Source organism: Schistosoma mansoni, assembly GCF_000237925.1.
Source record: "Schistosoma mansoni, WGS project CABG00000000 data, supercontig 0183, strain Puerto Rico, whole genome shotgun sequence".
Classification (NCBI taxonomy): domain Eukaryota; kingdom Metazoa; phylum Platyhelminthes; class Trematoda; order Strigeidida; family Schistosomatidae; genus Schistosoma; species Schistosoma mansoni.
Genome location: NW_017386067.1, coordinates 153,033 through 167,094, shown reverse-complemented (window position 1 = coordinate 167,094; position 14,062 = coordinate 153,033). Strand labels below are relative to the sequence as shown.

Sequence of the window (14,062 nt, the reverse complement as noted above, 5' to 3'; positions counted from 1 at the left end):
TTTAGTGTATTTTTCCTGCGTCCATGAGGGCGCAGACAAATGCGCGCTCGTATAAAGCGTGATCAGAGTCTAACAAAGTATTCCAATACGGGCGACAATCTTCTATTGAGCCTCTCCAACGATGACTGATGACAATATGGTCTATTTGAGTCCATCGTTGGTTTGGTGCAGGTGGTCGCCATGTTAGACGATGTCTCTCCTTATGCTTAAAATTAGTGCTTGCTAAAAATAAACGATTGTCTGAGCATAGTTGCAACAGACGATCACCATTATCGGTTCGTTGAGCCGGAATACTAAAACACCCACCTAAATGTCTTTCTGTTTGATTTAAGCTGCCTACCTGGGCATTAAAGTCACCCGCTACGACTACTATGTCTGAGCGCTTAGCTTTCTGAAGAAGCTCAGAGAGTTTTCTGTAAAAGTCATCTTTTACTTCATCATGGCTGCAGTCAGTGGGAGCGTAGGCAGAAACGACGAAAAGGCAACGACGTGTGTCCCTATCCTTCCGAGTTCTTACGGAGCCATTTAGCCGGACAGCACACAGGCGACTGTTAACGGGGATCCATTCTAGTAGTGCCTGTTCTGCCCTTGTACTTAGTGCTATGCCTACACCTGCAAGTCCGCGAGAACTAGCCAACGGGTCGCCAGATACACGGAGGGTGTATTTCGTCGGCTGTCCATTTTGGCGAGGTGAGGTCAAGTGAATGACCACACTGGGATCCTGTATGCGTGTTTCGGAGACACAGCATACATCAATGGTACGAGATTCTAGAGTTTTAGCTAAGGAGGCCTGTTGACCGATTTGGCATAGGGTACGTACGTTGAAGGCTCTAATGTGTAGTTTGGAGCGAGGTTTTAGTAGACCTGGGACAGCTTTTCGCGCACTAGAATCGTTGGCCATGGTGACACTTGAGGAGGAAACCGGAACAGGAAGTTTAGTGTTGAAAGTCAAGGTAGAAGGAATAGTAGGAAGTGAAGAAGGAGATTGATTATGAATACAGTGGTCTTGAGTGTTGTTAGAGGTATGAGGGCAGTTATCACTTCCCGGTTGCCCACACCGTGGAAGGATTCTTCTAGAGGTACCTGAAAAGGAAATTGGGTTAGAAGTGGTCTTAATGACCTGAGAGCGTGACCGCAGTGCCCAAGGGACAACTGCTTGAGGTCGGTCACACACGACCTTTCTGTGGGTAGTTTTTGTGTTAGCTCCGTTCTTCAAAAAAACCTTACCGCCGGAGACGGATATCCGTGGGATAAGGCGAGGTGTGCATTTTTAGGGTCGACCTTTTCTAACCCCACCCCTCCTTGTGGGAAGGCAGCATCGCTGTCATGCTGGTTGTCTGAAGGAAACACCTTACTGCTGTCACACCTCTGTACAGTCAGCAGTACGACTTCGCCTTCGGACCTTGGGTTTGCTGCTTTTAGTCTCACCGCTCTTCAACCGACCTGTCTGGCATGGTAGGACCTCGAGGAACGATTGTTCCAGCCAGCATAGCTCGATTGCTTCATCACGATAGGCAAGCCCGACCACCACGTCATGGACGATGGGCGGAATTCTTCGAAGGGCAGTTCAACTGGCCTGCTGCTCCTGCAACATCAACCAGTTTGTCCTGCCCCCCATGGCCGGTGACGACTGATCCACCAAACGAGGCGGAAGTCCGCAAGGAACTCCAACTCTTGAAACGTTACAAATCACCGGGCCCAGATGACTTACCTCCGGCTCTTTTTAAAGATGGTGGTGACTTTCTGGCTAAGGAACTGACGGTGTTGTTTGCAAAGGTTTGGGAGCAAGAAAGTGTTCCAACATCATGGAATGAGTCGATAGTCGTCCCTATCTTTAAAAAGGGTTCACATTGTTCCTGTAACAACTATCGGGGGATAAGTCTACTCCCGATTGCGTCCAAACTATTGGCTTCTGTCATTCTTCGTAAGTTGTTTAAAACCCGAGAACGATTGACTCGCGAGGAGCAGGCTGGTTTTTGTTCTGGTCGAGGATGCATTGATCACATCTTCACCCTCCGCCAATTGTTAGAACACCGTCATACTTATCGCAGGCCAACAATCGTAGTGTTTCTTGATATCAGGGCTGCCTTCGATTCGTTGGACAGGACTGTTCTCTGGGATTGTCTATTGAAGAAGGGTGTGCCTGGGAAGTTCATTAACATCCTAAAGGCCCTGTATACGAACACCTCAGGCAGAGTGAGGGCATGCAACCACCTTTCTCCCTTGTTTCATTCGAGCAGTGGGGTTAGGCAGGGTTGCCCGATCTCACCATTCCTCTTCAACTTTGCCATCGATGACATCCTGGAAACAGCTCTGATGGATGTAAGTAATGGCGGTGTGGATATGTTGCCTGGAGAACGACTTCTCGACCTCGAGTATGCGGATGATATTGTCTTACTGTGCGATAATGCCCAAGGCATGCAATCCGCACTTAATCAGTTGGCAATCAGTGTCCGCAGGTACGGCATGTGCTTTGCACCCTCCAAGTGCAAAGTACTCCTACAAGACTGGCAGGATTCTCATCCTGTACTCACCCTGGATGGTGAGGAGATCGAAGTAGTTGAGAAGTTCGTGTATCTAGGTAGCTATATAAGTGCTGGTGGTGGCGTGAGTGATGAGATTGATGCACGTATAATGAAAGCCAGAGCGGCTTATGCCAATCTGGGCCATCTTTGGCGCCTTCGTGATGTTAGTCTGGCTGTAAAAGGTCGGATTTACAACGCGTCGGTGAGAGCAGTTTTGCTCTATGCTTGTGAAACCTGGCCTCTCCGAGTTGAGGATGTTAGATGTCTCTCTGTGTTCGATCATCGTTGTCTCCGAAGGATTGCTGACATCGACGGGCAACACCATGTTAGTAATACAGAGGTTCGGCATCGTGTGTTCGGGCGCCGAGACGATAATTCAATTGGTGTCACCATCTTGAAACACCGCCTTCGGTAGCTTGGACATGTTTTACGAATGTCGTCTCAGAGACTTCCACGCCGTGCACTATTTGCCGACCCTGAGACTGGTTGGCAAAAGCGGATAGGTGGTCAGTGTATGACATGGTGTCGTGGCATGAAAGAAAGCTGCAAAGGACTGGCTTCTGTTGGTCCTTCACGACTCCCTGGCTGGGGTCCGAGAGATGGTGCAACACAGTGGCTAGAGACGTTATCAGATATGGCTCAGAATAGAATCCAGTGGCGATCCTGCCGCAACCTTCTTTTACTTTCTACATAAAGAGTGGTTCTAACTTTCTTAACTGAAAGAGTCTTCTGGTTGTACATTTCAGTCCGCCTTATCTTTTCATCCCTTCTCTTCCTACTTTCATTATTTTGTGTGGCGCATATGTATCTGGTGCCCTTTTGTACCAATATATATGTGTTTAAATAAATAAATAAATAAATAAATGGTTGTTTATAAATACTTTGTGTTATTTGGTTGGTGCACCGTACGAAAATAAGCAACCACAACTGTGAATCAGTCATTTGATTTACCCCTAAATCCCCTCATGCAGCCATTTATTTTCAGCCTGTTTCACATAAGTCCTACTCACTGCCTTGTGTTGTTTAGGAAAATGAGAGGTCGGAAAGCCCACTTCCGGAGCCTAAACCGAGTTGGTAGATGCGTAAGGCTCGCCTTGGGGGGTTGGAAAACCCTGATTTCAAAGCAATATTATGTATAAGCTCTAGTATCTTTAGAGAATGAATGGCGTATGGAACCATTGTGGTTATTGGCTACCATGTAATGTCGTCTACAGACGTTCCACTCCCTTGTGGATTAAATCCCTAGGTCAGATGCCCTTGGGGTGGTTTCCTATATAGACCACCTTTTTCGGTTTAGTTCCAGAGCAGTTTCTCAGCCCGTACACAATTATTATGTAGCGCATACTATTCATATTGCCGAGTTATACCATATTTAATGTGTAATAAATAACTAAAAATACTGACCTAACCAATAAAGTATTCTTCTCTTTCCTCTTGGTTTTTCTACTCCACTTTCGTTTTGCGTAAAATGTTTTGGTTGAAATCGCATATATTTTCTGTTGATTGTGTTGTTCTCGTTTATATCCATTCTAGATTGGTAGGTTTTAATAAATTGTCGACTGTCGATCAGGATGCAGTTGTTTTGGCATTTCGTGAAAAATCAAAGTATGCTATTTATATACACCCATAATGTTCATTGTCTCTTTGTGATCTTGTTTTTTTTTTAATATTTACTTTGAATATGATCTTACTAACTAGACACAATTCTTACCATATTTCTGCTTGTTAGTAAGTAATTTCATTTACTCGTGACAGGGCTTATGTATATATAAAAAGTGTTGTTTGTAATTCTTTTCTGTCCTCATGAAATTACGTGGTGAAAAAATGCATTACCCTCGAAAAACACTACCCTCTTGTGTGTCTGATATATCATATCTACAATTTGAAAAAATGTTTAAATAGATCAATTGCCATGTGTCCAGGGATTATAATAATATAACGTGTACTCAAATGAGTTTTAGTGTACATAGGTAGACGAATTCGAAATGAATAGAATGGACTGTAATACTGGTAGTAAGATTTGGTGGACTGAGATTTGATGCCTTTTAATAATTTCACCCATATACTATCGTTACTGGAGGGCGCGCCCATGGGAAGATCACTTGACATCGGTTATTCATAACTTTGTAACTGTTTTCGGTTTCATGGCATAATTCCTTACTTTCTGAAACCTTGAAACCTCTGGAAAATCAGTATGACAAGATGTATAATACTTGGTGTATTGTCCTTCGATCTCTTGCCTCATACTCTGCAAAATCATGAGTAAAACCTTAATCTTTTGCCTGAAACACTACTTTTAGTCATATTGCTCCCCAGTTGACATGAGCATTCTAGTCATTCCTGCTCATTCGGGACATCGAAACATGAAAACTCGACCACTGAGTCAAGGTGACAGTAGAATGAAGTGTGTAATCTTTAGAAAATCTATGCGCACTTATTCCGTTTATTCGAATAACCGGGGTATGTTTTCAAACCATTTTAAAAGAAAACAACCACTGAGGTAGAATGTAAAATCTCAGCAAGAAGTAGTCGATATCAGTATTTTGTGTCCACTAATGACTCATTTCGAGAGCTAATTCCCAGAGTTCTAATGAAAGACCATGACCAGTAGAGTTTGACCTTATCGGATGTAAGGCAATTACTTACAAATAGCGTTGGAAGATAGTTAGGCCGTATTGTAAATTGACGAGTTGAAAATATAAGTCATTGCATGCTAACTCAGTGATCTTAAAAATGAAGTGCTCGTTGCAAGGTCCTGTGTTTGATCTGCGTTTGTGTGACGGTTGGTTTACTGCTGAGTTTTACACTATAAAGGAGTAGATGTTTAGTTCTTGCTGCTTTCCAGTGGTCATCTAAGTTAAGTCCGTTGAAGTTATAAACTCCGAAACTCAATAATTTTTACGAACCGCTTACATGAATTATTATTAGAAAGATAGGAATGTACGTGAAAAACTTTTGTCAAATTATTACTCATGCAAGCTTCTGTGTTCTCAGTATTCTAATGTATAAACAATACTTTCTTAACGACATTTAAATTATGGAGGATGGGGAGCAAGTTACATCACATACAATAGAGTTAAATTGGATTCGATCGATCAACCGTGTAATTGGAGTATTAGTTGATCCACTAAACTTATCACTTTTTACTCAGTTCATAGCACGATGTGGTGTTTCTAATAGCAATATTTCTTCACGATTTTTATGCTGTTGTAAAAAAAAACATATTGCATCCATTTTCATTCGTATTACTTATTTTTCTATGTATATATGTCAAGGGAAAATCGTAAACGTCCTGGACAGCAAACTGAACAAGACTCAAAGTTGAAAAAAGCCAAATTAAATGGAGATGTTGAACAGGTTAGTTAGTGAGCGAGTGAATTAATGAATGAATTGATTATACTTTCAGAAGAGGGTTTTGTGGAGATTTTAGTAATTTTATAGTTGAAATCATGAGTCCATTGAAGCTAGACCACCATGAAAAACCTGGAAGCATTGGACAGGTTTTCTATGGTGGTCTAGCTTCAATTGACTCATGATTTCGACTATGCTTGTACTAGTACAGATTTATTAACACGTCAGAGAGCCACATTTACTGTGTAAGGGTTAAAAATATTAGCTGGTTGCACAAAACGAAGTAGATGGAATGGAGCTGCAATCTGCAGCCTGGGAGTTCGGCATCAAGTCACCTGATATATATATATATATATATATGTATATTGACAAATGCTTATTTTATTGTATCCTAGGATGAATTACGTAAACAAAATAAATTATTATGGAGTTTGAGAGATAAACTAGAAAGCCAAGTATCCAAAGAAGCTCTAATTGGTTTATTGGAATACAATGAACAACATGTTCCATCTGGATTATCTCGTTTATTAGATGCAGTTGCTGACGCTATGATATTCGGTGCTCTATCATATTGTCCTAGTTGTAAAAATGGACCATTACATTATAGTAATGGACAGTTTAAATGTAGTGCTATGGCAACTGAATGGGTTCAATGCCTTTATCATACACGGACACCTGATCGAAGAAAGTTTAAAATACCTAAGGAATATCAGGATGTTGATTTTTTGTAAGTTTATTATTTCCATTGATGGTGTAAACAATCCAATGGTCATATTTAATTCCTACATTTTAAAGAGTAAATTCACGTAGCAGCACTGTAAAATGTAATCCCTAATCCATATATTGTGTAGTATGTCTTTGGGTGTCTTACATATGTTACAAAGCGACTAAGATACCATTAGAATTCATGTGAACTAGAATTTAGGCTTTTTCATCTTAATGTGCTTGAATAGTTTAGGAATATGCAGTTTATCTTAAAATGCGTCATCGGAGTAACGTACTCATCAGAGAGGTTGGTGTATCCGCACTGACAAATATTTGTCCCAGGTTTCGGCACCATCTGTCACTGTGCGTGACTGTAGGTTACACATGATCAATCTTCATATTGTAAAATCCAGGGTTGTTTTTATGCTGATCTTGAGCACCATGGTAACAATATTCTGTACCATCAGTTCCGCTTTAAACCCATCAAACTCATGGTCATTGAGTAACCAGTCATGTTTACAATTCAGCCAACCTAATATGTACGCAAGTAAAAAGGGAAAGGGATTGCATTTTAAGATAGAATTATTAACATTCTTGGTGTAGAAAATTTATTAAAGAGAACATCTGTGTAGATGAAAGGCTGAATAATAAAGTATCAACACCTAAAAATGAAATATAATAAGTGATTCAGCAATTAAAAACGAAAAGAAAAATAGGTAAATACCCTCGGAAAAGACTATTATAATGTAATATGTATATATGGACAAAGAGATTTCGATGTGTTAAGTGGTTAGTGGTGATTTACAGGGAGCCCTTAATCACGCTACTTGGTACCAATTAATAGGAACTTATCTACAGTTTTTGGTAGAGTTTCCTCTTAGCTGGTTGATTTGGTCATGGAGCTTATTCTGGACGACATCATCAGCACAAACTTCAGGTAGAAGTGAAGTGTTCGAATTTCTCCACATGGTTCACAGCTTGTCCTGTAGACCTCGATCTTTATTGGTTATTGTCGACCTTTAACCTGTCATTGTTTACTTCTTTATTTTGATTGTATCTCCCATTGAGTTGATTCTCGGTCCTATACTTGTCCATAATTCTTCTGATTGGTTGACAAATCGGATCGATTTCAATGGGTTTGTTGATTGACCTGAGTGCCAAGTTCATAAAAATTCCCTGGTGCTCTTAGAATTGCCTCTATCCAATATCTCAACATTTTCTAAGTCGAATGTGTACGCGGAGTACGCGGAACGTTATTCCTGGTCTCCTGAAACCACGCTCTAAACTACATGTAGGGGCTTTTAACGTCCGAACATTGTGCCAAATAGGACAACAAACTTCCTTAGCTAGGACTTTAGAAGCTCGCACCATCGATGTATGCTGTGTCTCCGGAACGCGCATACAAAATCCGAGTAGCGTCATTCATTCGACCTCATCATATCAAAATAAAGAACCAACTTGATTCACGCTTCGTGTATCCGGAAGCCTTGATGCTGCTTCCCCTAACCTCGCTGGCGTAGGTATAGCATTGAGTCTTAGGGCAGAACGAGCTCTTTTGGACTGAATCCCAGTAGACAGTCGTTTGTGCACTGTCCGACTCAACGGAACAGTAAGGACTCGGAAAGATAGGGAAACTCGTTGTCTCTACCTACTCTCTCACTGACTGCAGCTCAGATGATGTAAAAGATGAGTTTTACAGAATGCTTTCCGACCTCCGGAAAGCTAGGCGTTCTGATGTAATAATAATGACATGTGACTTTAATGCTCAAGTAGGTAAACCACCTGTTTCTTGCAAATACTAACTTTAAGTGCAAGAAAAACATCTTTTGACATGGCGACAACTGAATTCGTCCCAACGTTGGACCCAATTAAATCACATCGCTATCAACCACCGATGGAGGGGCTCGATAGAAGACTGTCGCTCATTCTGGAGCACATGTTTAGATTCAGATCATGCTCTAGTGCGAGCATGTATCTGTCTGCGTCTTACTGGACGTAGGAAAGACACTGCAAGGAAACCACTTAGGGCTCAACTTAATGATAGGCAAGCTAAGAATATATTTCAGGAACAACTGGAAAAAAAGTTAGGCAGACATGTAAGTTGTGCCCACCCCGAAGCAGCGTGGAATGACATCCGTAAAGCTGTGGAAACAGCAGTGATATCCGCTAGTACGGTAAACCATAAGGTTAGGGAGAAACAATGGATCTCGGCAGCATCTACCACACTGATAGATGCTCGAAAACTCATCCCACCTGGCTCTGAACATAACGAAGAGCGGAGTCAGCTTAAGCGAAGGCTAATAAGAAGCCTACGCAATGATCGTGAACAGTGGTGGGTAGCGAAAGCAAGAGAGGTGGAAAAGGCAGCGACAATAGACAACTATTCAGACTTGTTAAAGAAACCGGTATTAGGAACTCAACTGTCAGCGAAACTATCTCGGAAACAAATGGACACATTATTCATTCTCAATCCAGGAGATTGGATCGGTGGGCAGAACACTTTAGGGATCAGTTCAACTGGCCTTCAGCCACACTTCAGTTACCCACGATCCCCAGTCGTCCTGAATGGCAAATTGAGGTAAGTCCTCCAACTCTCTACGAGGTTGAAAAAGCTATAGGAAATCTAAAGCGAGGGAGAGCCGCAGGCCCTGACAGGTTTACCCCTGAGATTTTTAAGGATGGTGGTCCAGTACTAGCAGCGAGATTGACTGAGGTCTTAGGTAGAATCTGGGAACTGGACGTCATCCCATCTGACTGATCCCAATCAGTCTATAAGAAAGGACTCTCTTCATTCTTGTTTAACTTTATCATAGACGTGCTTTTGGAGATAACATTTTCGCCATCTAAATCTCCATGAGTTGAACTTTTACCGGAGACTTTCCTTATCTAAATTTAGAGGGGCTGAACTTCTACCAGGAGATTCACTTGTTGACTTAGAATATGCCGATGACATAGTTCTATTTGGTGAAGACGCTGACTGACTGAATAATAATACTATGTGATTACCCGAAATGAATTTGGTGCATAGGGTTCGAAACCGCAATATTATGGTTAAAAGCTGTTAACCTATTTAACTGTCAATTTTACAATCGGTTTCATTTGTTTCGCTTAGACCCACCAAAAATGCTTTTATTTTGTACCCATTTGTTAGTTCAATCGTTTTTTCTTCCATTGTTTTTCAACTTAATTAGAAAAAATTACAAATATGTCAAGCGTACACGGTTATTTCCACCTGATTCAGTATCTGATATTACTGGTCCATTGACTGGCTTGTTTTTCTACATTACAAATGGACCGTTCGATAGTGGAAAAACAAAAGAACAATTAATACGTGAATTTGCCAATCTAGGTGGTGCTATTATGAGTAAGGTATGCATGTTGACTGTTTGTGTCATTCCTTATTGTTGTTGTGTTCCTTATTTTTTATAAAATATTAGAGAACGATTGTGCCAATACAGGTTTGAACATTCAAATGTATATATATGTGTATATTAACCTTCGGGTTTGAGGTTCAATTTCAGTTCACCTACTTTTATTTGAACAGTGGAATAGTGTCCTCAGTCTTTATACAAAACAACAATCACGGGCTAAAGACGTTCTGTTGTTCAGTCAGATTGCGTTACGATATGGGTTTCCTATAATACACCCAAACCTGTCAAGCAAATGAGAAGAGTGGAATTAGTAGGAAGACTATTATCAAACAGAAGTATAATCTACGCGCATTATATTTGAACAAGTACATAGTCTGTAAGCCTTGACTAGGGACATAATCGATGTCTTCTGATAGCCTATTTCGTCCCTAGTTCCTCACCTGTTGTTTGATCTTAGAATGTGAAAACTAGACACAGGCACATGATATACCTATACTCGACCATACTATCACAAAGCCAGTACAGAGACGTGTATTCTCTGTTGATGTTATGAAACTGTAATCAATCAGTTTTCAGTAAATAAATGAACGCAATTTTTTGGTGTAACATGGGTAAAACTATCAAGAAATTCATGAAACGTTGAAGGTTTTTCTTAACAAAGATAGCAGTAAAAGGAGGCATTTTTCAATTGAACCAAAAAGTTGCAGCGTAGCCCGCAAAGACTGCAATGGTGATGAAAATCCAACCTGATCATTAACGTTCTGTATTGTGGAAACATCGGACGTTTGTTGTGTCATGTTTTCCTGCTGCTTAGAAACTGTCCTAATAAAATGAATCTGTCAAGTCTGTACACATTCTAGAAAAAATATTAGATTATAAGGATAGGTTTGTAGAGTTTGTTGCATTTTATTGGTCACGAACCTACCTAGGTTAGGTGACCATTAAAAACTAGAAGCACTAGACCGTCGTTTGGTCATCATATGGAACTCTTCAGGTTTGCACACGAAGTCAAGATCTTGGATTTGATTCCCTGATCTAGTGATCTAGTGGTTAAGCACTTGCACGCGAGACTGATAGGTCCTGGGTTCGAATCTCGCGAGAAGGGATCGTGGATGCGCACTGCTTATAAGTCCCACAATAGGACGAAACGGCCGTCCAGTACTTCCAGGTTTTCCATGGTGGTCTAGCTTCAATTGACTCATGATTTCAACTATATAATACTACTGAAATCTCCACAAAACATGTAATTGTGTTGTTTAATTTATTTATTGAACACAGTTTTATGTACTCAATTTTGAATCGCACTTAACCCCTGGGTATAGGTTAACGTTACCATCTGGCTATTGCTTAAACCTAAGAAGAATAGTATGAGTTCTTCACAACTCCCTGGTTGGGGCCGTAGAGATTGTCGAACACACTGACTTGATACGTTATTGGACATGACTTTAGAATAAAAGCCAGTGGTGGTCCTGCTGTAACTTTCATCTACTTTCTTTATATAAGTAAGAGGAACCTCTTTAACTGAGAGCATGCTTGCTGGTTGTATTTTACCTTAACTAAACTGCTTCTCCTACAGCTCCTTTGGCTCTCATTCACTAATTCTTATTCACTTCTTTTTTGTTATACTTACCTTCCTTTCTCTATCTTTTCACAATATAATTTGTATCATGTAGCGCATGCATATTTTGATGCTATTTTTTCTACCAATATTTATTTGTTTAAATAAATACATAAATCATATCTACGAAGTACTACTGTTTAAAATTCATCTGGTTCAACCAACCTCTACCCTTTTGTGTAGTAAATATTTGCTATTCAAGTCAGTCGACAAAGTTTTTTTGAGGAAAGGTTGAACTTTTCTCTCTAGCCTCGGACAAAATACTACCGAAAGTCATCCACCTGAACCGCATACAGTTCAATTCCTGAACCTATTCGCTATTCTACCTCTTGATGTTTCGTATAAACCTGTTAATTTTTATGCATTAATCGATCACTTATTGAAAATTGTGGGAATCCCGTAATAATGATAACAATAATTATTATTATTACTCATAATATAGCTCAGTGTTAATTCAATTGTTGTCTCCACATTGAATGAATTGGAACAAATTCAAAGTGATAATAATGATAAGAGTAAAACTTATTCGAAAGAAGCGTTGACAACTGCACGTTCTTATGGTTTGCGTGTAATTAATGAACAATTCTTATCAGAATTCAGTCCTAGCAAATTGGATTCTAAAAAATTGGAGTCGAAAATTCAGCAACTCTATCCAATTGGGAGGTTAAGGTATGTACACTTTACGCATATTCAAACGGCGAAACAAAGTGATCGTCTCTGGTTTTGTTTTCTTTTTTAATAGGAAATGTTTGTTTACATTAAATGGTATTGTTCACTGGCAACTATTGTGCACTACAATTTCAGTGATTAGGTGGTAAAGAGCATGGTCACTACAAAACTCCAAGGTTTTTGGGTTCAATCCGTGATAGTGCTGTAGATGCATACACTTATGATGAGTCACAGTTCGTTTAAAAATAGTTATTCGGTGCTCCTTGGTCTTTAATAACTATTCCTAACCAAAGTCAGTCAATCGGTTATGTAAAGTATCCTTTAAATTGACCAGTCTTCACAAATCTCTCATCCTAACCATAAGAAATATGATTCTAAAAATATGAGTAACCGGTTTGCATAGCTCGCTTTAATCTTATCAGCATAATTCACTTGTGACGTGGACAAAATGTCCATCTGCCTGACGAGCATACTACGCATCAATTCGTTCCGCTCTACTCTATGGCTGTAGAACGTGGCTTTCAAAAATGGGTTATTAGTATTTGATCATGGATAACTTTGAAGCATGGGTAGCACATGTTTGGATCACTGAGAGTATGAACTATTGAGATTACGTGCAGATTGCTAAGTAAATATGATAAATCAGTTCATTAAGTAGTAAATCTCTTTTGGATAAGATAGTTGGAACATGTATTACGTTACATAGCCTTGACCAGACCACTTACCTCGACATGATATTTTTGTAGTAGAATGGAAGGAAGCTAGGTGGAACGGGCGACCAAACCGAAATTTCCTCTAGCTTTCTTCCAATCTATTCTTATATCGACAGAGATATCACGTTGAGTTATGTGGTGTGGTTAAGGTTACGTAATACGTGTTCCAACTATTTTATTTCAGTTCATAAAGTCATTAACTATTGAACTAAGCTTCGTTGGTTGGTTGATTTGTTCAGACTATCAGGTTGGGATTCTCTCGATCGATCATAGTTGTAGATGTATTGCATAGCTGAAATATCAACCAGGCGAATTTTATTTACTGTCATATTAGAATATTAAGTCCAATATTCATTTATTGCATTCCTTATTTTCTTTCCTTCTCTATGGATAATTACAACTATATTACTATTGGGATTGTTCTTACTGAAAAGGCTCGTGCAATAAAAGGTAAACACATATATGTTCTTTTTAATTAATTATTTCTTGCATTAATTAGTGTATTTTGTTTTACTAAACAAAATGTTTGAAAGTTCTAATCTGGTGTTATTAAAAAACTGGGTTGGGCATTACTAAAACAATCACACGGATTACTCAGTTTTGTGTGTGTGTGTGTTGGTCATAATGTTTTACTAATAACGGTAACTGAAATCGCTTTTCTTTTCCTAAATTTTGTTTCCATGGCCTGTTTTTTTTTACTGATTACTTTTTCAGTAATTTGTGGTTCACTAATTTTGTGTGTATCTCAGGGTCATGTTCTTATTACTACATATGTACTGAGTTAAACAATTTTGGGTTTTTTTTTACCTAAATATCAAAATTCCTGCATTTCGTTTCCTAGTGTTAGCAACCTGCTTCGGTTTGGGCGCCCGAGCAGTATCGTAGCCCTCATACAAATCAATGATAACTGCCCGCTAGCTTCATTCTTATTGTGTGGTGCATGTGTATTTGGTTCCTCCTTGTACCAATGTTTATGTATTCGAATAATTAATAAATAAATGTTTGTCCGTGCTGCCATTATCGGGTTCACAGAAAGACCAGACTGACCAGTTGCAGTCCTAACGCATCGATGGGAAGATTCAAACAAACAATAATGAATGAACTTAATCT

The 14,062-nt window shown here is 39.6% G+C and overlaps 1 protein-coding gene across 1 annotated transcript in view; it reads left to right on the top strand.

Moving 5' to 3' along the window:
* Nucleotides 1–14,062, top strand: part of Smp_129260 (poly [ADP-ribose] polymerase, putative) — a gene marked incomplete at its 5' end in the record, with an annotated part of 39,591 nt that overhangs the window by 5,358 nt on the left and 20,171 nt on the right. The window contains 6 exons of the mRNA XM_018794754.1: nucleotides 4,059–4,130; nucleotides 5,801–5,882; nucleotides 6,272–6,603; nucleotides 9,773–9,950; nucleotides 12,013–12,240; nucleotides 13,387–13,402. Of these exons, the coding sequence (XP_018647027.1) occupies nucleotides 4,059–4,130; nucleotides 5,801–5,882; nucleotides 6,272–6,603; nucleotides 9,773–9,950; nucleotides 12,013–12,240; nucleotides 13,387–13,402 (908 nt within the window). The remainder of the gene's footprint in view (nucleotides 1–4,058; nucleotides 4,131–5,800; nucleotides 5,883–6,271; nucleotides 6,604–9,772; nucleotides 9,951–12,012; nucleotides 12,241–13,386; nucleotides 13,403–14,062) is intronic.